The sequence below is a fragment of the Seriola dumerili genome, unplaced genomic scaffold (genome assembly GCF_002260705.1).
Source record: "Seriola dumerili isolate Sdu_G_001 unplaced genomic scaffold, Sdu_1.0 BDQW01000088.1, whole genome shotgun sequence".
Classification (NCBI taxonomy): Eukaryota; Metazoa; Chordata; class Actinopteri; order Carangiformes; family Carangidae; genus Seriola; species Seriola dumerili.
In genome coordinates this window covers 4,672,632-4,700,624 of record NW_019174343.1, presented here as the reverse complement: position 1 = coordinate 4,700,624, position 27,993 = coordinate 4,672,632, and the positions used below count along the sequence as shown (strand labels likewise).

Here is a 27,993-nt window from a genome sequence, read left to right as displayed (position 1 = left end):
AATGGTATGAAATAATATAGTCCTTTATTTCCAGCAATTTACAAAGTCCTGCAGGGAGAAAGCCTTCCTCCAGCCTCACAGAGGGAGGGCTTTTACAAGAAGAACACACAGAGAACTCAGGAGACCTCAGCCCCAGTAAGACTGTACATGTTTTTACATCAGTTTCTCCTTATAGGCAACATAACTGACTGGGACAGTTGGATATTTAGAGTCTGAATCGAAGCCTCGATCTTGACGTGGATGTTGGCAGCCTGAGGGTCAGCGTGGTTCCCTGTGAGTTCAGGGGTTCAAGGGTTCGAAGCACTGAGGTTAACAAGGCAGTAGGTGGGTGAAGGGTTTTAAAGGCTGGGTATGTTATATACTAGGGGAAACATCTGGAATCATAAGAAGGTGTGACACTGTATCTTGTCATTTTGTACTTGTTTTCTGTTGTGTTTGTGGGTTGATATCTCACTTCAACTGGTGCTCAATTTGATTCCAGACCTTTCAGGTGCCCTGTAAAATCCAACCTGCTGGTTTTTGCACTCCCCCTCGTCCTCATTTTTGCAGATTCACATGAACAAAAGCTTGTAACTGATGTGACCAGCCCTCCTCTCCACCGCTACATCATATAAAGTCATTATTACATTACACATCATAATCAACTCACTGTACATCTTTTATTAATCAAAGATAATTAAAGAGACGCTACTCTGTGGCAAAACCTAGCTCCTGATTGGTTACTCTGAGTCGAGCTTGGCTCTGATAGGTTAAGGCCTTTTTCTATGTCTTATAAGTATGCTTTCCCTGTGCGAGACAGGGTGTGTGTGCATATGTGTGAGGTGTATAAAGACTGGTATTAGGCACTGTGCTATTCATTAGCCTCGCCGCCGTTCTATAGCGGCAAGCAACAAAAAGCTCTACTGGCTTTTTGCAAAGAAAAAAAAACACATTAAAGAGAAGAGAAAAATGACAGGAACATGGTGATAAAGAAACTGAGCCAAAATGAAATGATAAAATAAACAACCTTATATATAGAATAAATATAGTATGTACAATTTGCTTTGTGTGCTTCTAAAAATAAATAGACAAACTCACTTGCCCCCTTATAGAAGTATTCACAACTTTCCATTGACATAGAGGCAGAACGCTGGCACCTGGTCAGTAAGAGAGAGTGGAGGATACAGATGGAAGGATGTAACTTCTACAACACAGTAAACGCTGTAGAAAAGAAGACAAGATGAATGTCACTTAGAGTGGATATGTGTGGGTTTGAATCCAGGGGACACAGAGATACACAGAGAAGTTGTACAGTTAAGAGAATCCCTGTGGTGCCCTCTGCTGTCCATTTTGCAGATTACAGTACTTGTGCATTTGACCAGCGTCACAGAAGTTGTTTCATCTTTACAGTGGTTGTTTGCTTGATGAAATTCATTACACAAAACAATAATCATCAAGAGTTAAAAAGATTAAGGAAAGGAGGAAAGGGATAAAAATCACAATTTTAACAGAATCAATACAATAAAAAAAAAAAATCAGTCAGACCAAAAAAAAAAAGAAAAATCATTTTGACAGACACAACAATCAAGTTTTTTGCACATTCACACTATGTGCCCTGCACATGCATTCTGCTGGCCCCTTCGAAACAGCACAGAAGTCTGACAAGCGCCGGATAAGTCAAGCATCACATGCAGGTTTCTCCTATAAGACACCTGGCTTTGCCTCTGGGTCAACATCTGTCAAGATGGCTCACGACTTCCTTTTTCATTCTCCTCCTCACCTTACGCTCTCAAAGAGAGAGCCAGCTTGGTTCAGCTGAGTCTGGTGGAAGATAGATTGTGTGTGTGTGTGTGTGTGTGTGCATGTGTGTTTTTATTTTATGTATAATGAGAAAAAACTAATTCCATTATTTTATAGTAACCTGTGATGTCACACCAGAAACTACCAATGCAAAATTAATTTGTCCGGACACAGTATTTTTACCATTGAATTCTGTCTACAACTCACCACAGACTGCAGCTCTGTTGTGCAGCAGTTTATACACCTAAAGAGCAGAAAGTATAACATTTCTTGGTGTATTTACAACTAATATGTTAGCTAGCCTCAGAATACTACATAAATAGCACTATTAAGATGGTCAACGGTTTGAATCCACGTGCCAGAATTCATCAAAGTTGAACTCTACGCAATAGCTCTGTGCAAATTATACATTAGCAAGCTGGAAACAAGCTAATACATTAGCAAGCTGGAAATAAGCCTGAGTTAGTCAGTCAGAGCAGCTCTTCCAGTTTATATTTTCTCTGTACTGTGTCTTTAACTCCCCCTAGCATTTTGTTGTCAACATTTCCTTCAATACAGAGTTTCTGAGGGGGATGGAAGCTAACGAGACTTGCTAACTGACAGGAACCTCGTTAGCTTAGAGAACGTTTGGTCATTAATGGGAAAGTAAGTTTACACAGTTTATTTAAAAGATGTCTTTCTACCATCGACTCCTGTTTCATAACTGTCTACAGACCTTTCCTCTTATGTGGATCAGTTTATACTCCAGCAGAGGAGGGGCAGATAAAAGTGGAAGGTGCAATAAAGCTAATAAGCTACGATAGCTACCTCCATTTTGTACTCTCCCCTCTGGTCCCTCAACAGTCAGCACTCTCAAGACATTTTTGTACTGGTTAAGTTCACTTGAGTTGAACTCCACGCAAAATATTTGAGAAGTTTTGCTTCACCCTATTGGCGTAAACTGATTTAGAAATTTTGAAAATGTAAAACTGGGCTGTCAGACAGCTTTAAGAACTGTGCTGATCTTTTGATGAATCTGAATCTAAAGGCTACCAAATGAAAAACCAATACCGACACTGAACAACTAAAATGGTTCGTCACAACTTCCTGTCTGATCATGTGACCTAACCGTTAACCAACCTCAAAGAACGTCATTAGCCCGTCTTTCATGGGAAAGATTCAGCGGTCCAACATGGTCTAAATGCAATGCTAAACCTAAACCTCCACAGAAAACACCAGCACTCAGTACCTTCTCTCTGGAATCAGACTGTGCTAGCTGAACCCAAGTGAGCTCCTCCCCTGAGCATGCTAAGGCAACTCCACACCCTGTATCCACGTGTGAACACAAATGCTGTTCAGCTGGGTAAGCTCTGCAGGTTTGCTTCAGTCCATTTGCAGCATGTTGAGCCTCTTGTCACTTACTGTAAGCCCGGCTTGGGCAACACAACTACAACAACTGCTCCAGTAGAGAGTTGGCAGATGGTTTCAGACAGGGGGACTGGTGCTATTCTCATCTTGCGCAAAATAATACCTCTCTTGGCATCCACAAAAAAAAAAACCAAAACAAAACAAAAAAAAACATAGTGAGATGCAACAAAGAGTGAGGTGTGTGCGTTTTCCTTCCGAACCCACAGCTGTCTGGCCATTTTCAACATACTATTTTCCACTGTTTCTGTGTGTTTGCTCACTTTTTAATGAAAGTAACAGGACATTTCACGACTGTAATATTTAGTAGTAAAATTGGTAAAAATAAAAGTAATGTAACCTCTGTGAACTCTAGAGGAGGTTTGACTATTGTGTGAATGAACAAACAATCCTCACTAACAGAAACAGGGATTAATTAAATGATTCTCCTCTAAGAGAATCAGAGGTAAATCTTTTCTTGTAGTGTCTGACGTTTAAACGTTTCTCAGACTGTGATCTGATCCCAGATTCCTCAAGCCGTGGATTGCGAGGGAGTAAACGCGGAAATTACAACCTTGATTTCCTGCCCGTTCCTACTGAAATTAAGCTATCTGTTGATGGGAGCCAAGACCGCTGTAGCTTGTTATGTTTGCAGTCCAGGCTCCTGTAGTAAACCCTCCCCAAGCCTGTTTCCTTCTGTCACAAGACCAAAGTAAAACAGAGAGAACAGCTAGCCTTATGTACACTTCTAAATCAAAAGTGAAACACATTAGATTTCATATAATATTCTGTTTATATGACATAGCACTTGGTGATTAAGCATTCTAGGCTTGTTTGGATATATTTTTTTGCTGTCTTTTTGTCATCTTGGTTTCAAGTGTTAAAAGTTGATCTTTAAAAACAGGAGGGCAAAAGTCCCCATTGAAAATAATGAGGACTGACCCTTCACATAGAACAGATATCGAATCATATCAAATTCATTATTTACCAACAACAATAATCATTGTCAATAGTATAATGATAACAAAAGTAGTAGGACTGAGTTATTAAGTAGAATAAAGGAGGAGTAGTGGAGTCTATGGGGCCGGATCCATCAGGTGGAGTTTTGTTGGGTGGTTGAGTTGGAGATAAGGTGAAACACAGATAGTGTCTGGATTCTGGGCGGCTGCTGCTGTGGTGCATCAGCGTCCCGACATCCTGAAGATGAAACTCTACAGTCCTCTAAGTGCACTATATCATCAATCAGAGCCCTACAGGAGATTAGCCCTTTTAATGTAGACATCTTCCAGTTTCAGATAATGGGTCATGTTCGTTGCTGTCCGTGCGTGCAAGCGTACAGTATGAGAAGTAGTTTTTTTTTTTTGTTTTGTTTTTTGTTTTTTTGTGCGTGTGTCTGTGCATGCATTCAGTTGCCCACGTTCGAGTCTCTGTCCCCGATGAACCAGCGCATGTGGAAGCAGAGGGCGAGGAAGCCAGTTCCCAGCAGGTCACCCAGCGCGGTCAGGTAGGGGATGGAGAAGTTGTCGGGGTCCATGCCTCGGCCCCACATCCAGTGGACCATCCAGTCTGCCAGGTAGAGGAGGATCATCACCTGGAGGCAGACCAAGCAGAAGCAAACGTTATTCACTGGAACCACTCAGGCTCAGCTGTTCTCGGTAAGCAGCTAAATGAAAGCTTTTCATTATTGATTTTATGCATTCCATGTAATCCAACTTATTTTAATTATTTATTTATTCATTTATCTATTTTTTTTTTTTTAATTCCATCTCATTTTACATTTATGTTTTTAACATGTTTTTGCGTTCATTTTATTTATCATATATGAAGGTGCATGTAATGTATATATAAACAAATATATATATATATATATATATATATACACATATAGACATAAAATGAGAGTGGTAGTGTGTGTGTGTGTGTGTGTGTGTGTGTGTGTGTGTGTGTGTGTGTGTGTGTGTGTGTCATAAGCAATAAAACACAACCTTCCTAATTCAATAAACTGTAGCTAATGGTGGCTAAGGTTTGCAAACTTCGTCAGCCATTGTAACTGACTATACTGAGTGAGTTCACACTTTTTAACTTTTATCATTGTCCTGTAAATGTTGTTTGTGACCACAGCGACTGCTGTTCAGTAAAAATGACACAGTCTTGCATTAAAGCGCTGTAAGCACTAGGTTTACGGAGGCTGTTGGGCAGTCCTACATGGCACAGTGAGAAGGACTAAAGACTCAACTTAGGAAAAGTAAAAGTTAAATCTACTTAAATGCAATACTTGTTAGAGTCAGGACATAATTTAACTTAAGATGGTTGTACTTTTTATTACAATTTCTAGAAGACATGCTGCACATATGTTCAGTTTTGGCAGCAATAATCACAAGGAAAGTGCCGAAAAGAGCTCATTATAGTTCAGTTATGAGGATGTCTGTAAAATAATGTGTTTCAGCAGATTAAACTTCTCCTGTGATCGGCTGGACTGACTAAACTAATCACTGGAGTTCATGTTCATGTGTTTAAGACAAAACAAAAATAATATGCATAGTGCTAATATAAACTGTACTTGCATATATGCATGTGACAACAGTCATGAACAACCATCAGAGTGGTTTTGTATGTGTTGTGTTTCCTTACATCTGACAGATATCAACACCTTTTTCTAAAATGCACTGTGTGTGTGCGTGCGTGTGTATGTGTGTCCCAGTGGGGACTCTAAATGTGAATACACACTGACCCATGTGGACTCACCATCACCCATCGTTCAGATGCTTTTTAGGGACCAGGTTAGAATTAGGTTCAGGTTCAGGTTCAGGTTCAGGTTTATTTAGGATTAGGGTTATGGAGTTAGGGTAAGGGGCTAAGGAATGCATTATGCCAATGAGTTGTCCCCAACGGGATATAGAAACAAACGTGAGAGTGTGTGTACCTGGAGTAGAGCAGCAGCCAGGTAGAAGGAGATGAAGATGGGTGTTAGGGTGGTGTGCCCCCCCCTCAGGGAGTTGATGGTGTAGAGGAAGACGAGGTGACCCGGGGCGACCAGGAGGAAGAGCACACGGGCCGAACGTGAGTTCACAGCTGGAAGAGTGAGAGAAGTCACACATTAATATCAAAAAGGACGATGATGGGATGTAACTCAGCTTCCCCTGCATTTCAGAGGAACTGAGGTTTTTTTTTTTTTTTTAGGACAGAAGCTGGAACTAAAAGCCAACATGGAAAGATCTGTTTTTAGAGAACAGAGAAACAGTGGAACGTTCCACAGCCGCCCGGACACTTACTGGAGCCGAAGAAGGAGGTGCAGGGTGTGGGGCACTTCCTGGGGGTGGGGTTGGGATCCCCCATGGGTAGACCGTTCATGTGAAGATAGGTGGAGATTCGACTGGCCTGAACCGCGACCAGGTTACCTCCCACACCTGATACACACATACACACACACACACACACACACACACACAAAACACACAACATGAAACCATGGAAACAGAGCGAAACACCCTCAATACTGGTGTGATGAGCCTGAGATAAAAGCAGAACTTCCAATTATGGTATTTCTCCTTGTTTGAATATGAAAGCAATATGCTACCCCCATCTGTTAGGAGATCACATAGCAAACAGATTTAAACCCACATTTAATACTAACAGACTTTTCTATATCTGTTCCCCGTCTCCAGCAATGAAACATCCATGTCAACCTCCATCTTTATATTTATACTGTATATAGTTGTTATTTTACTAATTAGCATTTTAGCTGCTGTTATCTACACCACTCACTTGTTTTTTTTTTCCTATTCCTGTAACTTATTCTCTGCTGTTGGGATCACCCACGCTCCCCAGAGGCATCATTACTGTTTTCGTGTGAATTAAAAAAAGCTCCTTACCGTTGATGACCGGGGTGAAGACGGCCATGCCAGCAAAGTTCGGGTCGGTGACGGTCTTGTCGAGGATCAGACCACCAACACTAAAAGACGGACAAGAGGGAAGAACTGAAATCTTTGCTTTCAGTTCATGATCATCATTACACAGAAATAATTATCGATCACACACTGAAGAGTCTCAGACACACAGTCTGTAAATCAATAGTAGTAAATGGAGTTATATTTTACTTGCAGTGTTTTGAAAATGGAGACAGAAAACACTGATTTGCATATATATGAAATGGCATTACGTTAAAAACAGCATTAAACAGTGGAATAGAGTGACAGTATCTGAGTGTATGTTTATAGCATGTGAACAGTCTTCTGTTTGACTGTTGCCCTGATTAGATAAAGGTTAAATAAAGACAGTGATCCCTGCTTGCTGTACCTGCTGATCGCCATTGCGATGATGACCGGCTCCCAGCCGGAGTACAGGACTTCCCTGGTGGATGGGATCTTCCTGGCTATCAGCACCCATAGGGGGCACATGGCCACAAACACTGCACACACCAGCGGGTTGGCATAGTCATTGAACTCTGTGAAGGAAGAAAAAAGTGGATTTACTCCAGAAATCCATGGATTATTTCTTGTATTGAAATCTCAGCCAAATAAGTTTTTGTGCCTAGTTTATCATCCACTTTCACTGTCAGCCACAGCAACAGGTACAGTCATGATGGGGATAATAACTGGACACAGTCTTACAGCAACAGTTTTAGTATTCCTCCAAATTAAGATTACATTTCCCATCATTCCCGTTGCCAGGTGTCACACAAAGGAAAATGAGGCAGAAATGAGGCATTTGTGAACAGTAAATACTGGTCTACTGATTGTAGACATTTCTGAAGGTTCTGTAGTGAATGTTGCTATACTGAAGATAATATATTTCTAATAATTATATAGTCAAATCTATTGTTTGGACAGTTGGACACTTTTTTGTTCATCAGGCTCTGAGCTTCAGCACATTCAATTTGAAATAAAAAAAATGGATCCTACATTAAAGTAACAAGTCTCACGTTTACTTTGAGTAGCTTTACATCAAGGTAGAAAGAGCTGCGTGGGAGATACAGTCCTTCTAACAAAAGTTTAGAGGTCCAATAGTAAAGAGCTCACACGAGGCTCAGAGTTTATTGATAGTTGCCATTTGTAGGCCGACATGTTTCTGTGTCAACGATCAAGCCTTCATGACCAGAACCTCTTGATCTCAGTCTGACTGAGCTGTGTCCCACCTGCCGAAGACCAGAGTAAAGACAGAGAGACCCCACAACGAGCAAGAGCTCAAGGAGGCTGCAGTGAAGACCTGAGAGAGCCAGAGAAGATACAAAGCGTCTACAGGTCTAAGACTTCAGGCCACAAAGGATTTTCTACACAATATTAAATATGATGATTTTGTTAGGACTTCATGTGTATCTTTTCAATTACTTTTGAACCTCTAAACTTTGGGCACTGTGTTAAAGGACTATATCTCCCACACACTTCTTTTTATAATGATGTAAACCTGCTGGAATTTAAATTGAGACTTTAATGTAGTGTCTATTATTTTATTTCAAATTGAAGATGATGAAGCCTGAAGAATTTAAATAATTGCCCAAATACTGGCCTGGACTGTACATATTTAGATCGATGTTGCTGATGTTGAAGACAAAAGTACGTTAGAGTTAATTAAAATGAAACCCAAATCAAATAAAACACACAAGAATGTAAACGTGCTTCACAAATTTGAACTTTAAAATCAGATATCAGTGCACCAGGTAACACCTAATCTTGACTATAATAAAACGAATATAGGTGAACTGAGCTGGAGTTGGACTGACATTAAATACCTGGTCTTGTCTCTAGGAGGCAGTGTTACTGCTAAATTGATACCACAGACCACTGAGACTACAAACCACTGAAAACACAATGTTTAAGCAGACAAACAATGTACTGTATGCACAGAAGACCCAAACACCAGCTGTGTTTTTGTGTTTGAGCTGAATATAGCTCCTGACTGAGGCAGTTAAAGAGAGTAAGACTGGAACGTTGGTCTCAGACGGATGACTCCACACTCTGGTCAGGATGGTTTCATCACTCGTGTGTGTGTCAGTGTTTGTCTGTCTGACTTTCTGTCTGTCTGTCTGTGTGTGTGTGTGTGTGTGTGTGTGTGTGTGTGTGTGTGTGTGTGTGGAAACGCAGCAGCAGTGGGGAGTTAACAATAAAGTTTCTCGCCCTGAAAACACAGCGAGGTTAGATGTGGGCAGCTTTCATCCTTATTTACCACGCACAGCCGGACACTGAGGCACATTTCACACACTTCTACACACACGCTGCTGCTTTTTTATGATAACAGCTTCAAAGGTAATAGAGGCGCTTGAAGTCGCATCATTAATGCAGCAACTCTCACTGAAATATTGGCTCTGTATACATGATTCTGGCTCATTTGGGAGATACTGCTGGAAACTAATTAAAGGCTTGATTTGATACTGTTGTGTATGTTAGTGGCTCTCAAACTTTTTTCACCTTAAGGACCCTAAATTGACACAAATTAGACAACAGACCGCCATTTGAGAAGATTTTTGCTTTTAAATTTTTTATTACACAAAGTGTTTGAAACCCATGAACCAAAATAGTCATTTATTCTGTCATTGTGTTACTTATGTATGGAATTATTACTTGAGAAGAATAATAGGTGTATGTGACACCTATTATTTTCTTTTCCTGACAAGAAGGAAACACTATTTGTATCCGACTAAAGCTGAAAGAGCAACAACATTTCCACACTAATTAACTTCACATAAATATATTTTACATCCAATCCCCTCAATAAACTTCCTCACGACACTTCACAGCTCAGTAAACCCTGCACAGTATGTACTGTAAACTGTAAACAACTAAAATGTCTGACTGTGTCAGATGTAAAGAACAGTGTGCGTGAGTGTTTTACCTAGTTCTTTGTACAGTCCTGTTGAGATGCCTGCCAGCAGGGACAGGGTGATCAGGTCTCCCAGGCTGGCAGCGATGGGTGTTGCCACGTTGTCGGGGTTGATGCCGACTTTCCTGGATGCGATGATCACACCGATCATGATGAGCCCTGTGGGGTTTCAGGTCAGAGATGTCACAGCATTAATGTCTCATGGTTTGAAGAAATGTAACAAGCAAACAAAGAGTAGAAAATGTTGTCGTCAAGGGTGAAATCTTTCTTTTTCCCCAAGAGACTAGAATGGTATCCTTTTTGTTTTTCAGGAAAGTTCAAACTGGAAAAAAATAAAACTTCAAGGTTAAAAACAAGTACCAAGATCTGAAGCTGCTGACCAGAGGAGCTGTGAGCTGACTGGACAGTTTAGAACACAGTCAACACTAATAAAATAAGAATTAAGCTGATGAGTTAATCAAATCCATTAATAAACAGAATTACAAAGCTACAAATGGTGATTTTTATAATCGGAGTTTGACCTTACATTTTGCAGGACCAATTTTAGCTTTGCTAGCATGAATGGAAATATCCGTCGGTCCATACACCACCTTAAACATATCTCAACAATGGTGGATGGATTGCATGAAATTTTGTACAGGTATTCATGATCCTCAGAGGATGAATTTTACTGACTTTGGAGATCCCCTGACTTTTAATCTAATAGCACCATGAGGCTGACATTTGTGGTTTTGAGTGAAATATCTCCACATTCATCAGATGGATCGCCACGAAATTTGGGACACACGTTCATATCTCCATCAGGATAAAATCACTTTTGTGATCTCTAAACTTTTCCTCTAGAACCATCATCAGGTGAAAACTGTAATTTGTCCAGTACTTTGGTTTTTGACCAAATACCTGCAAAACACATTGCACAAACACAAACATATGTAAAAGATATTCCCACCAGCCTCAAATGAACTGCTAATGACCTAATATTAACATGCTGTGAGCATGTTAGCATGTACTAAATCAGAGTTTGGGCTATAAGCTGGCCTCAGTATACCTGTGTAGACTAAGCACTAAATGATCTGATTTCACTGCAGTTGCTTGTTTATAATTTCTGATGTAATATAGCTTTGTAGCACTTGTTTTATTGTTTAGCTAAATCTTGTATTTTTGTTCTTCAGCGTTCTCGAAAAACATTCTGACGATAAAGTGAAGTCCAGTCGTACCTAGCAGCAGAGAGGCTATGAAGGCGGTGGCCACACTGGAGGCGCACAGCAGCACTGCATGGCCCATCCTGAAGTGCCCCTCTGGGATCCAGCCGAAGATCACGGCAGCTATGGAGGCCAGGAACCCCACCACTGTGGCCTGGACCTGCACGCATTACAATGATTCATGCAGCTGTTGAAAGCAGTCTACATGTAAACTCCAGATGAAAGCTACTCACTGTTGAAGCTTACACAGCCTTCATATGAAAAAAAAAAGTCACTCATTTAACATTATGGACTCAAGAGAACACCCTCATCAGTCACTCACTCACTCATATTAGCTTAGCATTAGACTGTGACAAGCTACTAAACCAACAAAACAACTAACACATCCATCTAAATCTGGATTCTCCAGTTCAACTGTCTTCATGGAGCACCAGTGTGAACCAGTGAGTGCACGCTCACCCTAAATAGGAGGTTGTGTCAGCACCCAGCCAGCACTGGTTTAAAGTGTTCCAGGAACTATGGACTTACCAAACATTACATAACAACAAGCCCACTTCAAATGGCAGAGAGGTGACTGATTCACTAAGAGCAAATGAACAGCTTGTTTTGGGAAATTAAATACCAAATATTGATATTCGATACATATAATGTACCTATATAGATACCAACAGGAGGAAGAGATACTTTCAGTTATTCCTGCTGATTAGACTTCTGCTCAGGTTCACGTTACATCACATTTTGGCCCAATCACATTTTACTCTCCATTCATAACAAGCAACTGCCTCTGTTGGTTGAGTGTTTGAGTTAAAGGTCTCATATATTTACACTTCCACAGTGTTTTATTTGAAGTGTTGATCCATAAGAAGATATATTTGTGGTTTTAAGAACCAAAAACTATCACAGTGTAGTTTTACATCTCCTCTCTCAGGCTTCTCTCTGGAGCTCTAGCAACAACAGGTCGGTGAGGCGACTGTTTTCTGAGTGACTGAATAGAAATATAGCAGATTTCAAATAAACATTTAGAGAAACCAAATCATTTGCATTTCTCTGTGGATTGAGCACTTTGATACTTTCACAGTATTAATATAGAAACTAGACCTGCTTTATAATAAAACAACACATGGACATCTACCTTTACACTATATGGGACCTTTAACCTTAAGACTGAATTGATGAAACGTGAATGTGAAGTTCTCATTCAGGAAATATGGAAAGTTTCTTAATCTCCTTGTTTAGTTTGTTTGCAGCAGCAGCAGCAGAGAAGAAGAGGCAGAGTGCGTACAGGGGCAATAGTAGAAACTCATTACAATAAGGTGTTTGATGAAAAAGCTGTGTAGCTGCAATTCACAAAATGCTGACATTAGCTTGTTAGCCGTGCTAGCTCCTACACTTTTCTTCTACCACCAGATATAAGTTGTTTTTGAGATCCGAGCTTAACTGGGTTAGGGTGGGACAACTTATACTTGAATTATTCTGTAGTTGCAGTTAGATCAGATAGTGAGTGGGAGGTGTGTCTGAACTAATTATGTGCTTTCTTGAGATTATATTTGGCTTTTCTGATTTCTGACGAGAGCTCATGTTCGGGAGCTGCCATACATTACACAAGTGTTATTTCTGTGTCCACTCGTGATAAGTCATTGTGTTTACTGTAAACACTGAGCACTTATGAAACCTGATTGTTCCCAGGTTTGGCAGTAACTTGATCCCTGAGACACTGTTTTCCTCATCAGTGTAATACATTAATAGATAATTGGGTCTGTTTCTGTTGAAGAAGCTTGATTGTTTGTTCTTTTTTTTTGGGCAGAAATCACCAAAACAAGATCATGTTGCTGTGACAAACATGATCATTACTAGTAGCTGTCATCCTGATATCTAAAATAGTTGAACTCGAGCTGAAATAGGCGAGACATCTGATTACTCACTAACTGCATGAAAGCTGAGTTTTAGAGAAATCTGATGCATATATAAACTCATTATCTGATTTCTTGCCTTAATCAGATTTTTCTCAGTAACCTGGTTTGTTAAAGTGCATGTTAGCGTGGTCAGAGCTGCTCTGTGACACTACACTCGAATGTATTGCTGTGTATCCGTTACCTGGATGAGGGCCAAGTTCCCCATGATCATCTTCCACATGTCCTTGGCTGTGTCCATCTGACCAATATTGGCCTGAAAGAGGCAAAGAACACACAAGGTCAGCAAATTATCATCTCCATATGTCTGTGTGTTTGTGCGCGTGTGTGTGTGTGTGTATGTGTGGGTGTACAGCGTGTGTACATGCTGTTGCCTCTTGGTCCCATCAAAACAATAAGATGTCAGTTCTCTGGACAAAGACACTCTGATCTGATCCCCCACCCTGCGGCCGACTCCACTTATCTCATCTCCTCTCTTTCACACACACACGCACACACACAAACGTATACACACAAACTGATGGTCTCAAGCGTCAAGTGGCTGTGGCTACAGTGGGCCACTGTGTGTCCAGAGCAATGATCCTAATGCTCATCCACAGTGAGAGGACACAAACAGAGGATCTCCTCTTCCTCTCTGTCCCACAACATTTACATATGCAGAGGGAAGGGAAACATCTGGGCCCATAAAAACACCTATCTGCTCCATGCTTGAGTTTAATAAAAAAAAAAAAAAAAGAAGAAAAAAAGATGGAGGTAAGGGTTGCGCATGTATATACAAATAAACACGTATAAGATAGATAGATAGATAGATAGATAGATAGATAGATAGATAGATAGATACTTTATTTATCCCCTAGGGGAAATTCATGATAGATAGATAATATATATATATACTGTATATATATATATATATGTATATATGTATGTATGCATAAAACTAATTATGTTTTAAGTGTTATTCACAGAGTATAACTGTTGGAAGGAAAGGAAGGAGAGAAAAATACTGCTTTATTGAAACTGAAATTTTTCAGGGTATGAAGTGTTATGTCACAGGCACTGTATTTTTCTTCTGTTAAATAAATAAATAATATAATAAATAATGATTAAAAAGAAATGTGAACCCCTCAGCAGGAAAACTGTGTGTGCGCAAAACTACACTAATTAGCCTACAGCAAGGTCAAAGCTGAACCAATAAGCTGGGTGTTTATTTAAAATTTTATTCCTTTATTGAGTAGACAAGTAGAGCGCTGGCAAGAAATCAAGGCAGAGTGAGATGGGAAATGGCATGAAATAAACTAAGGACGTTATGAGGCCACCAGGCGGCTCAGTAAACTGAATGCTGTTTTGTTATTGATGTTTGAGTCAGACGGTTGAGGTCCATTTTCCTTTGTGTTCTCTTCTGAATACCTTTGACTGGGAGTTTGTTTTTCTTTTTAGCTATGTTGAAATGTTTTCAGACCTGGGTTTGTATAATCTTATTATTACCAGTATAATTGATGGTTAAAAACATGAGACCTCAGCTGTAAATAAAGTGGAATTATCCTTTAAGTGTCTATGTTAAACCTGCATTGCTCAATATTGTGGATATGAACAGTGAATCAAATGGCTTGCCCAAGTGTTGCATAGTGCTGGTATCACCAAGAAGCTCTACTGAACATTTAAAGCTCTTTTAGCTTATTATTATTATCATTATTATCATCATTATTAGCCTTTTATTAAAAGCTTTTACCCTTTTATTATTAACCTTTGTAGTTTTACAGCAAATCTACTGTTTAGTACTCATGGCTCCCAAAAACCTCTGCTGGCTGTCATTTCATCCAAAGTTAGCAACTAGCTAAAGCCATATGTTTCCCACAGAGACCACAACAGAGCTGGACGAAGTGAACTAAATGTTTGACTTTCTGATTGGACAGCTGGCCACAAACATGACTCCAAAATGAATGTGAATGTTGCTCTGTGTCATTGAGATGTGTAAGAAAGCAAATGTTTGCCAAGGTGTTAGCTAGTACAACTCATGACTGTGTATCTGTTAGCTTGTTTGAATAAAGTGTATTTAAATGGACATATAAAACAGAAGTATGTTCAGCACTGAATAATAATGATGAGCAGTAATGACATGGTCTCAGTGACTGTGTGTTAATATTATTTTTCTTTAAATATATTTTCTTAAATATGTATGTGTGTGTGTGTGTGTGTGTGTGTGTGTGTGTGTGTGTGTGTGTGTGTGTGGCTTTCCTCTCCCTCTTGAATTTCTCACGACAAGCACCGTCCTCACTTAATGATTATGTCTGGCAGCATGACAGGGAAAACTCACAAGCCTGACTGACATGTCTGGACTGTGCGTCATGATAACTTGTGTTTGTGCCAGATACACAGCTTTTACAACCGCGAAAACATACTCCTCACTCATCGGCACCATGTCAATTTGTACACGGATGCCTCCTGCAACGACAGCCATGCCGTCGTTCAGAGGGGGCAGACTGCCACAAAAACTGATAAGAAGGTTTAAGGCGGAGAGATAAGAGAAAACCAAACATCTGTGCAGAGCACTGGGGGCATCATAGACTCACAACGAACTCTACATGCAAAGAGAGGCATATAGCTGCTTTCCGGCAGAACTACTATCTCCAAAAGATTTCAGGAGTTCAGATAAGAAGCCTTCATTTCAGCCTTTAACGGTTCAAAAGCTGTTGCAACTTCTGCAAAATTAGCTTTTAGAACAACAACAACATGCAAACAGATGAAGCTCAGGAATTCACAGAAGCATCGTCTGGTGTTATGTGATGGTGGGTGAATATGATGCCAAGTCCTCAGCTTTTGGTTTGTGTGTGGGCGGCTGGATTAGTGGTGTTTGGATCATCACTGAGATGGATTCACTGTGAATGTTGTGAAAGTGATTCACGGACAACATTAGACGCATGAGAGGCTGAAATACCATTCAAGTTTCAAAAGCATCAATACATTTTGTAGATGAGTAATAATGACATTCATTTTCTAGGAGTAAACCTGTTATTTACAAGGCTGAACATACAGTACATGAATGGAATGTATGTTGAAACATTTAATACACATAAAATGAGAATAAAGTAGACTTTTAGTAGCTGTTGTAATCTCTGATTACGCTGTATTTTTGGCAACAGTTGCCATGCAGGTGCTGCCAAGTTCCAGTAATTCACAAAAAATCCTACAATCCAAATACCTACAATCAATTAAGCTCAATAACATAAGAGGGAATGAGACAGAACAGAGAAAGCAACTGCTTATTTCTTTTAGTCAAACAATTATGAAAAACAAGGAAAGGCTCAATTTCAGTAAATTTATTCAAAGACAAAGAGGTTAAAAAGACCAAAAAAAAAATAAAAAGGAAAAAGGAAAAAGGAAACACAGTCATGTGAAATACAAACTCCTACAGCCAGCCAGTACTAGGGATTACATTATTTTTTTCAGTAATAAGCGCATTAGGAAACTTACAGTGGTCTTAATCTGCTCATAATTAGCGGCGGCGTGGAAAGAAACGTGGTCCTGCTGGGGCCAGCCAGCAGAGAGCTAACAGCTATGTCTTAGGACAAACACCAGACTCTGGCCTACTTTGTCATGATGGATGTGGGAATCCTTTTATACTCAACTGAAAACTCTGCAGATTGACAAATCCTTTTGGAACCACTGCGCTATATATGTGTAATATATATATATATTTTTTTTTTAAATACAAGTTTTGTCAATGTGTTTAAACAGTTCCATACAAAATCAGCTTTTATCATGATTTGTATGATTTGTATGTTATAGATTTACTTGTCTCATGACTTTGATTCAATTTGAATCAATTTAGTTGATACAATAAGGATTTAGAAATTTGGTGGCGAATGCTTGTAGCTCAATGGAATAGGATATAGAACTATTTGGAGACACACTGCACTGGGAACACATGAATGTGGAGTATGTTATCCCAGTGTTCACTTGTTTCAAGACTTGAAAACTGTCAGACTAAATCTAAATGTCATGTTTCATTAGATTATTCTTGTAGTGTGAATGAGCTGAGTCGTCCACGCTGGGTGGGCCGCTGCTAGCGATGCTAATTAGCTTCGTCACCTGTTTCCTTCAGGCCAGTGGAAAGAATGTGAGGATTGGTGCGCTTAAGAGCAATACTGGGCTAATTCTCTTATGTCTTCGTAAGTAAGGGTTGTGCTGCTATCCACTGGTTAGCAATGCTGCTAGGTCATTGACCCCACAGACTATACAAAGGACAATACTGTTAGCTCAGAAAGAGGCATTATAGCAATGAGCTCTGTGGAAGCTACAAGTGACAGATGTTATGTACCTATAGCATCAAATTCTACTTGTGGAAACTGTGTACCATGAACAAAACAGCTTTTAACTGCCTTAAAGGTGAATGTGGATAGCCAGCAGGAGAGCTAGCTATAATTACAGGACCACTAAGAACCAATATCTGGTTAAATCAAACACAGCTAGCAAGCCAAAAAACAGCATCCAAGTTAGCACAATGTTAATTTCATCTCTACTTTACATACTGTCTTATATTGTCTGACAAGATCACTATTTTATTCACTAGTTCAAAGGAATGCAAATACATTTTGTTCAGATTATTTCTGGCTACTCAGCGGAGGATGTTTGAGATAATCAACATTCAGTTTTAGAGATGAAAACTTGAGAGACCTGCTTTTATGAGCTTCAAACAGCAAACCAACCTGTGTAGTCAGGTGAACAGGGCGGGCAGGGTCAGCAAAAATGTTCAAAAACAAAGAAGAGGGCAGGAATGTTGCTATCAGTTTGCCTGAAACCCAAGTCACGTTTGGCAATATGACCTCTGACCAGCGAGAACAATCAGCTTTAATGGGTTTTAATGGGTCCGACAGTCTTAGAGGGAAGAGGCAATGGGACAGATTGGGTAATTTTTGAGTGGAAAGGCTTTAGACAGCCACAATGAATTGAAAACAATTCTCCAGGCTAAAATTAGACAAGGAATTTTCGTGTTTTATACAAAGGAAAATAATGAAAAAAAAACTATAGATGTAACTACTACACAAACAGAATGATTTTTTAACGGAATAGAATACAAACTATGACACTGCTGGCAGGACATCATGTAAATTTCTTAATTCAGGATGGCGAGAACATATCTCCACACAACAAAGGGACACACTCTCACACAAACACACACACACACTCGTTTCTTACCGCTGTGGAAAGTCTGGAGGCCAGCGTCATCTCTAGGTTGCCTTTGAGCCCAAGCAGCGCTGGAACCAGGATGAACACCTCCGACACCTTCGTAAACACTGTCCAGTGCTGCAACAATCACATATGATATCAATAACACAACATAGTAACTACACTGCCATATTGATATCAGATTCACATAGACAGAGTGACTCCTTAGTTGGGAGCAGAATGTCTCTGGTTCTCTGTGACCTTGTTCTTTCATATTGATTCAGTGGTGAAACCAGACCTTTATGATGGACCAGATAGTCTCTACAGACCTTTCACACTATGTATCATATCGGCTCTCCTTTAACAAGAACAAGGTCACCGGGGCTTAATGGTGAAATGATTTATTATTGTCCTCTTTTGGCTTTCACTCTTCTCTCCCTTGTGATTCCCCTCTTCCACCTCTACTCACCAATCTTCACCTACTTCTGCTTACCACCTCATATCTCACTATAATCTCCATGGTATTTAGATACACACCACCAGTTAATAATAATGTTATTAGTTAAGCAAATTTTAACATTTCTGTCAATACATGTGTGGTACAGATATGAACTCTGAATATTGACCATTAGTACTGACATTTATACTGCACAGTCTGAAAAAATCAAACCAGACTACTGTCCTCTCTGTTGGAGGGACCTTTGATCCCTGTATAAAATTAATTTCATGTATTCTTTTAAATGCATGTAGAGTTTCTAGCCTGGTTCCAAACCTCTGAATTTCCAAGCATATATTCAATTTGTTGTTCAAACAGGTCTACTTTTGTGCTCATTGATGGCATTTCCTCTAGTTGGAGAAACAGTCAGCCAACTGGAGCTTAGTAGGCTGGTTCAAGAATGGGAGCCTAGCTAGCTAGCTACCTTGCGACTCCCATGAAAACAAGTGTGAATACAGGAGATGGACGCAGCAATTGTTGTAACTCATCATTCAGAAATAAATTGTTAAATTTCTTTTAACATCATGAAAAACATTCCCAGCAACCAGCAACCAGCAACTTCTGTGTATAGCAGTCTCTGCCCTCAGCCATGCCCCAAGCCCCGCCCACCTGTACCCACCATCCAACCTCGCAGGATTTGGTTTCTCTGACTATTTACCTGAAATCTGCTATATTTTTATTTGATCACTCAGAAAACACTCAGCCAATCAAAAGAGAGGCGCAGAGCCTCCTCTCTTCTGATTGGCTCACTGACCTGTTGTTACTAGAGCTCCAGAGAGAAGCCTGAGAGAGGAGATGTAAAACTATATTGAGATGGTTTTTGGTTCTTAAAACCACAAATATATCTTCTTATGGATCAACACTTCAAAACACAGGAGAAGGGGAAAATATGGGACCTTTAAAGACTCATCACAGTACTTCAGCATAAGGACTAGCATTACATTGCCGTCCTTGCTGCTCCGCCCCTACCTCAGCATAAAGGAGCTAAATTTTGCTGCTATTTTCCCCCCAGAGCCAAAGTGTCATAGTGTGAAACAAAGTCAGCTAGAAGCTAGACCAGGTAAATCTAAAGGACAGCTTGTGCAGGTGGTGGGCTTTCTGAAACACAAATCATGTTTAGCATGTGCTAGAAAACGTGTCCACTCAGCCTAGTAGATGGCCTTTAATGGGGTATTTATAGCCTATAATATTAGCCCTGGTCCCAGATAACCTCCTCCCTTACTGACAGCCAGTCCTTGAGAGGTGGGCTCCCTGTGAGCTTGTCAGTGTGGTGAAGTGCCTCTCTATGCTGTGCCTCCATGAGAGTTCATGCAGTGATAGCAGGTTTGTGGTCTACTGTGGTCAGAAACAAAGCTATTGCTGAGGCCGAGGCCATCGATCTTTCTCCAGCAAAAGTGCTTATCTTTGGAGCCGGTCCCACAGGCCCCCAGCACTTACAGTCCAGTCCACCCCGAGCTGAATCAATATTCACTGAGGCTGACACAGAAAAGAAAAGAGAGGCAGAGGAGAAAATAGACGAGGGGAGGAAAATAGAGGAGTAGCCGACATTGAAGCTACATATAAACACTGTTGGCCTGCATTTCTCACACTAGCTCGCTGTTTCTGTTTCACTGTGTTGCTCCCACTGTGCATCCAGATGTACAGTGCTGATAAGGGGGTGTCGTCTACACTTCAGAGTGTGTTGTATCAGTAGGTGTGGCACCTAAACTCCAATTTTGGGTTAAACTCCTTCTGCCTATCCCCTTGCTGTCATCGGGCCAAGCACAGCTCCTTTCCAACAGCCAGCCCCTCAGCTTGGCTCCCTGCCTTCTGCCAACCCAGCAGCCTTGTGAGCACCTCTGTGAGCACTCCTCTCTTCTTTCACAGCCGCATGCTTTCAAGCTTTCTCCCTCTCTCTACTTCTGTCTCACTCCCCTATCTCCCTCTTTGCCTCCCCGTGGTGATATATGTTGTTGTCTCCATGGAACACTGGCTTCAAGCCAAACAAGCCCTCCCTCCTCACGGCCACCTCCTCAGTTCTAGGAACTCTACAGGACAACCCCAGTACCTCTGTGTACAGACCTATAGGAGCTCTGGTATGCAAGCCCCACAAGGGTCGGGTTGCCCAGTTGAGTAACATGGCCCCATTTTATTTGTGATCACTGTACTTGCTGTACTGAGTAGGAAGCTGAGCCTGATGGCATGCAATGTCAACGCAACTCAGGCAGCATCACAGAAACTACATCAGGTGGTGTCCATTTCCATTTTCCTGGTGGTGCAGCATGAATGGTAGACTCAGAGTCCAGCCTCACGTGGTAACACACGCAGGAGGGGTCAAACGAACATAGATTAATGGCCAAGATTAATGGGTATAGAGTTGAACCCAAAAGATGAACATCAGCAATGCAACATCATTACTGGTATTAAATGGATGAACATTGAGGAACCAGATTCATTGGATTTCAGTTGGATTTTTGTGTTGGAGGATAAGGAGAGAAGAGTTTCCCATATGTACACAAAAAAGTGTGATCAAGCTAAAGAAGCCTGAGATATGGGCCTGAGATATGGGCTGTTAATATCCAAGGGTCAAGCCTGAACTCTCTGACCAGAGGGAGTCCATCCGGACAAGCAACTTGGAACCCTCCAAGGATTCCTCAGGATCCTGGACGGAGTGAAAGATTAGCCAGGGCTTGGTGCAACACAAAAGCATTCTAACCGGCTAATCCTTTCAATCTCTATCACTCACATCCTAACCAAGAGGCGGTCTGGGACATTGTCAGGTGTTAATAGCTGTGAGCTGATATGTTGTTAATGATTGTCATGACATAACATCTTCTGTCATCAGCTGCCGTAAAATAACTGACCAATATGAATAGAAGCAATCAATCAGTGCAACAGGAGGTGCAAATGGTTGGTTGGACACCATGGAAGGTTTTGAAAAAACCACTTGTTTCAGGGCCTTAGATCATATATTTTTACAATAATCATAAATCCTGGAAGAAATAGGATTTCTGAGTCAAGCCAAGCAGTTGCATACATTTGAATATGAGCTGGTTCAGAGCCAGGGATGGAAGCCAGCAGTTGGAAGGATGATTCAGTTTGAGGGAATAAGCCCACGCTCTGGTTTCACAGTGGTTCATGTGTGAAAACCAGGCAAGTGGATGTGGTTGGACCAAAATGGTGGCTGGTGGGCAGCGAGGGCTTGGCTGGTGTTAAACCTTTGTGTCAACTACGATTTCCTGTTTACTGGAGCCTGTATTTTTAGACTGTTTGTTTTTTAGGCTGAAGCTGTGTCCCATCCTTTGGCATTTCAGCACAGGGCAGACGGCTAGACTCTGAGGCAGACATAAACACAGAGATGATTATGATTATGAACTTTATTTTTTTTTTTGCATTATTGGTTTTCTGTTTGACTGCACAGACGAAGGAATCGTAGGGTGATAGAAACTCAAACTGGGTCTTTTGACTCTTTACAAATCATCCATTTGGCCTTTGACACTTTGACACAAAACTAGCTCTACATGATCTTTACAAACCATGTGCAACCTTTAGTCCAAGTGAAGCTGGTCACCCTCAAACCCTGTTTCTGGCCCTGGCAGTTAAAGACTGACAGTTTTAGGTCATTCTGCTACTGCTGCTACCATGTCACTAAGCAGAACTATGCAGACGTCTCACTCCTCTATACCAGCCTGGACAGTCCTTTCTGGGCCAACCTCGAGTGGGAATGAGGCCAGAAGCTCTGCGTGTTTGTGCTGCATATAGTCAAAGTGGCCAACGTTAAAGCGGTCGAATTTCAAAGACGTCTTATAGAGAGTGACGCAAAAAGCCAAGTCATGCGCTGGTCCAAGCCACAACTTCTAAACTCAGGCCAGGCAGACACTTTAACTAAAGACTGTAGAACGTTACAGTTTTCAAAACGTACTTTTAGCAAAGGAACTGGCGCAGTCCGACCAAACCATAGAGAGAGAGAGAGAGAGAGGGAGAGAGAGAGTGAGAGAGAGTTAGACAATTACCTTCCTGCAAGGACAGGGAGGATTAGCTGAGTTAGCATTTCACGGTGTCATGGAGGGGGAATTAGGCAGTGAGACAACCTGCTAGATGCTCAGCCGAACTCACTAGAACAGTCGCTTCAGACGAGCCTCGCTCTGCATCTTGCTGCAAGCATTTCTTCCAAGGTCTGCCCGCAGACTAGAAGGGAAAGATAAGACCTTGTACCATCTGTATCTCCTGTTTCACTGCCTTACCTCTAAAGGAATAGTGCACTGAGTGTTTTGGAAATTGGAGAAACTGCAGCAGCATGGTGCCTAAGTTGAGGCAGCATGAAAACTTTTTGACCTCAAACCTCTGCATTCCTGGTTTAGTGAGAATACCTAACCACATGGTAATGGAGGCTTTGACACCACACAGTATTTTGTTTTTGTTTTTTTCCCTCACTAGCTCGACTGTAGTGTGCTGCCATTTCAGGTGCTCAAAGAAACCACACTAACTTCCCTGCCTGTCCCCCTCCTCTGTGTGCCGAGTTCCTGGGGTCCACCATGTTGGCATCAGTATGCGTGTACACAATGTGCCTGGACTGGTCTCCTGGCAGCCTGACACCTCCAGTTTTATATGCATCACAAGCTGACTTTAAAGGAATATATGACCTGTCAGCATGCTTTGGCCCGCATTTCCACATTGCACACTCAGATGCACTCAGATGCAAGACAGCAACTGCAGCCAGTCAACAGGAAAAGAAGGAAGGACAGAAATTATAAGTTGGTTTATATTCTTCTCTCGGAGGCAGAGTGGACCCAGCAGCTCTCTCTCTACACTGCACCACAATGAACACCTTCTCCTCAAGTTTCTATTCTAGCAAAGTATGTCAGATTTCCAATAGAAGGGTGTGTGACAGGCCATTAGAAGACACACTGTGTACCAGTATGTGACAGCCCCGAGGGACAGGGAAACAGGCCATAGAGGAGAAAGAGCGTTATGTAAATACCCCATGGTGTGTGACAACTGCCCCATCTACCCATTCCCAAAGGCATGCCATGAAATAGGCCCAGCAGCAGCAGCAGACACATGCCAAGGCGAACAGGGCTCACTAAACCAGTTCATTCAAATGCTCCAGGAACGAGCCCATCCCACATGTTGACTCAGTACACATGGTCCGCCTGGAGCACTGGCTCGGCTCAGAAACACAACTGTAGATGAACGTTACTGGAGGATTAAATAAGACGGAGGTCCTGTTGTTTTTCACAGGTGACTGCACTTAAGAAAAGGGAGTATGGTGGAGCTCAACGATCTAGGTTCAGGTCTGACTGAGTGTTTCCAGACATTTGAATCCAAGCAATCCTGTGATACTCCCAACAAAGTCTAAATTATGTTGGTGCACAACAGTTCAGTTCTCCACCACCCTCTTCATCCTTTCCATCTTTTTCCATCCATGTTCTTTAGACTTCTACAAGAGCAGGACCATTTTTGTTGATGAATCCTTTAGAAGTTTCTAATTATACTCACAGAACATTTCTTCATAAATATATGCTATATACTCATTATGTACATTACAGAACATTTCTGGATCACTCACCTGGACGATGTCTAGCACCATTCCCGCTGCCACTGTCCCGAACCCAGCCAGCAGGAAGGGGAACACCACCTGCAGACCAATGGAGAAGGAGGTCTCCTTGAGTGGCGCCGGTGGTTCGGGGCTCTGGTCGGTGCTGGTGTCGTCGCTCTCGTTGCTCTGGCTTGCGTTCTCCAGGAGAGCGTCCTCTTCCCGCTGACCTTTGGCGTTGGCCCGGCAGTCCATCGCCACCACAATCTCCGACCTCTCCTCATCCTCCCCAGTCTCACCGGTCCTTTCCGCAAAAGCTGTGACTTCTGTGAGCTCAAACTCATTCCCGGTCCCTGGGCTCACCTCCTCTGGGTCTTTGGTGAGGATTACCGGGAGGACAGAGCAGTTGGAGTTGAGGAAGGCTGGCGTCAGGGGGCCTCCCTCCTTCTTAATTTCAATGGCCCCGGAAGACATGTCGATGTCGGGGAGTTTGTCTTGTTCGTTCAACCAAAGTACCATGCGGAAGCCTTTGATAGACAGTGGGCTTGACAAAGAAAGGTCAGCTTGCCTTGGCCTAACAGTTTTAGGGAAGTCAGAATGGATTTTTTTTACCTGATCTGGTTTTGAACCTGATCAGTCCAATTGATTTATCCCATTAAAGAGGTTTACAGGGAGTGGATGTCGCTATTAAAGACCAGGAGAAAACTGCTCTGTAAGAAAAAACCTGCAGCAAGGCACATGCAGCCGTGTGTCTGCAGAGCCCGTGTTCCTGTCGGTGCTTCGGGAGCAGAACCAGTATGTTCTCCATTCACTGCAAGGTGCTCACGGTGGGCCGACAAAAAAAAGAAGAAAGCATAATGGTTCAACGCAGATGAGAGAGGAAAACAATGTGCTCGGGGACTCACCACAGAAATCCCCTCCAGTCACTTGTAAAACAGTCCTTCAAAGTTCAGTAAAAAGCTGAAATCACAGGTCTGAAGTGGAAAGATTGCAGTGCAGACTGGTCACGCTCTCAGTCCACTGATCATGTCAGACTGGTCAGTGTACCGGGCTGGGAATGTCTCACCTTACACCACGTGGCTGCTGGGAGGTTTTCAAGGGAGATATTTAAAGGTCTGCAGTCCGAGGATTGAATTACCAGTTGCAGAAAAGTAACTTCCCAACCAGAGTGGACAGTCACCTGGGAAAAGAACAAATTAATTGATTATTCAGTCTTACATGTGACTGTACTAAATATGAGACATTTCCATTTCCCCTGATAGAAAACAAAAAGCAGGCATTGTACAGGCTAACATGCAGAGTATTATAGCTGATCACAGAAATAATGAAAAAAGTAACTTGCTGTTAAGCACCACAATAAAAAAATACAACTGTTAGAATCTTGAAGACAAATGATAAAAACTTCTTAAGTACCTTAACTTCTCTGAGTACCTCAAATGCTATGTAAGTCCTTGTAATAGACTATTACAGTGTTTAAGCCCTGGATAAAGCTCTGTCCTCTCCACTGACATTATGGCAGAAGTGGAGAGAGACCAACAGTGAGGTTGAAAACAGATTCATCCCACGCCAAATTTCCTCCCGGCGTCTAAAAATATTCTACCATTAACAGAGGTACAGCTTACATCCTCTGGAAACAGAGTATCCCACCACCTTCAAAGCAACAGCATTGCAAGGACAATAATTCCTGTTGTGCCTTTCAAAATAAACAACCCTTGCCATCCTTTAACGAGCATAAACTACAGGCAGAGTAAAAATACACTCTCAAATTTAAAGTTACAACTGTCCACACAAAAAGTTTATTTAAGGAAACTCATAGAAATGTCCTAATTATACAAATGAGAAAAACAAACTTACATGTGACAATATGTTTGAGAAACACATTTTCAACTAACGATGCATTTTCTTTAGTCATACCAAATACTGAAAATTTCAAATATCTTTAAAATAAACAACAAATCTGATCTGCAAACCACTGCCTTCTAGTCAATAACCAGGATAACCATTAAGCAGCAGAGCTGTCAAATGTGTTTACAGTGTTTATCCTCTTCATGGAAACAGAGGTGGAAAGACATTATAATAGAGGTGAGGCTGGTACATTTACTGATTTTTTCCTTGTTTCCATTTACCAAGCAATAGAACAACCATAATGTCCTGAATCTGATGTGGTGAAGGGAGCAATAACTAACAAAATATTATTAAGATATAATAGTAATCCTAGTATGACCTCTATTGTGATTACAGCTGACAGATTAGATTTCAGCTCAGTTTAGCCACATGATGCTAAATACCATGCACCTGACCTGACAACACACATCTGACACAGATGCCATTAAGCAAATAGTAAATTTTCCCAGAACTTGTAGGCTACATAAATAAATAAATAAATAAATAAATAAATAAATAAATAAATACAAAAACTTTTATTTTGAAGGCCAGGCTGCACGCTTCCAGCCTTACTGCTGCGGACTGGACGCAGCTTTCCTCAGCCTGCATGTTGCGACATCCGCACACAGACTGGCTTTCCCCGCTGAAACAATCCGCTGTTTAGTAGTCAGGACCAATACCACCCGAACCCAACATGGCAAAGGCGTAAATTAGTGCTCCCCTGGTCAGGGCTGAATAGACGAGCCCTCCTATTCTATTCTGCTGCTCATTTAAACAAGGGCAGAGGGCTTTCTGTTCCAGCACCGGGCTGGAGCCCATGTCACTGCCACTATCACCACGAGTATTTAACTCGTGAAAATGAATGCAAATGCATAATCATTTTCTATTCTTCCAATATCTGCATACATAAACACCTAAAGAAGCAGCTGGGGTTTTGCAGTCTGAGTCGCTAAGTGACACATTCCGTCAGATAAAGGCATTACGTGACTCTCACAGCCGGTCGCTCATGCTGTTATGAAATTAGAGCTGAAATGTCCAGCAGGTAGTCAGAAAAAAAGCTCCTCGGCGGCAGTTACCTTTTGGTGTCAGCGGTCCAGAGAGGAGAAGCGGACAAACCGGAGTGATGAGCAGTGAGAGCACAGAGACTCTGTGTGGCTGGCTGCATGTATCCTCCAGCTCTTGGTAACGCGCTCAGGCTGAGGCGTGGACGCCGGTGTGCACGCCTTATGTACGGTACCGGCTCTGCACAGCTGCCTTAATGGTTAATGGTGGTTAATGGTTAAACCCTCCCTCCCACGCGGTTAAAGGCTGTGTCCCAGTCTCTCCCGACCCCTTCACATTGCACCCGTCCAGTGGCCCCCGCCGCCCGGCTGCTTGGATGTGCATCTATAATACACCCGTCCGGTGCAGGGGGCCAGGAAGCCACAAGGCGGGCCCTGTCGCCACACTCTGAGATGACGATACAGCCCCCCCCCCCCCCCCCTCTACCTACCACACCTCCCCTATCACACCACAACCCCACCCTCCCACCCCTTGTCTCCATTGCGCACAAGCATGTCCCCTCCCTCTACCCCATGTGTGTGGAAATGTGTGCCCGTGCGGTGCCAGTCTCCTCCAGCAACCCTGCTAATTTACTACCAGGGGGCCGAGATACGAGTTTTAATTTAACAATAGGACGAGACTTCTGAATGAATGGACACACACGCATATCAGCACTGTCTAACTGAACTGGGGTGGATGTAAGTTACTCATCCACTCACGGAATAAATAAATGCAAGTCTTACATAAGTCAAAGTGTTGAAATTACACCAAAGTGACCTGGAAATACAAGTGAGGAACAGG

General features: G+C 41.8%; 1 protein-coding gene across 1 annotated transcript; it reads right to left on the bottom strand.

Annotated features, from left to right (window-relative positions):
* slc41a1 (solute carrier family 41 member 1) lies at positions 1-27,525 on the bottom strand. The gene is made up of 11 exons (XM_022745261.1): positions 27,228-27,525; positions 24,301-25,447; positions 18,287-18,394; positions 13,275-13,346; positions 11,196-11,340; positions 9,991-10,137; positions 7,459-7,606; positions 7,035-7,114; positions 6,435-6,569; positions 6,086-6,234; positions 1-4,753 (listed from the first exon to the last, which is right to left on the bottom strand). The coding sequence occupies exons 2-11, from the start codon at positions 24,784-24,786 to the stop codon at positions 4,568-4,570; spliced, it is 1,656 nt and encodes a 551-aa protein (XP_022600982.1). The 5' UTR covers positions 24,787-25,447; positions 27,228-27,525; the 3' UTR covers positions 1-4,567.
* Positions 27,526-27,993: the final 468 nt, after the last annotated feature.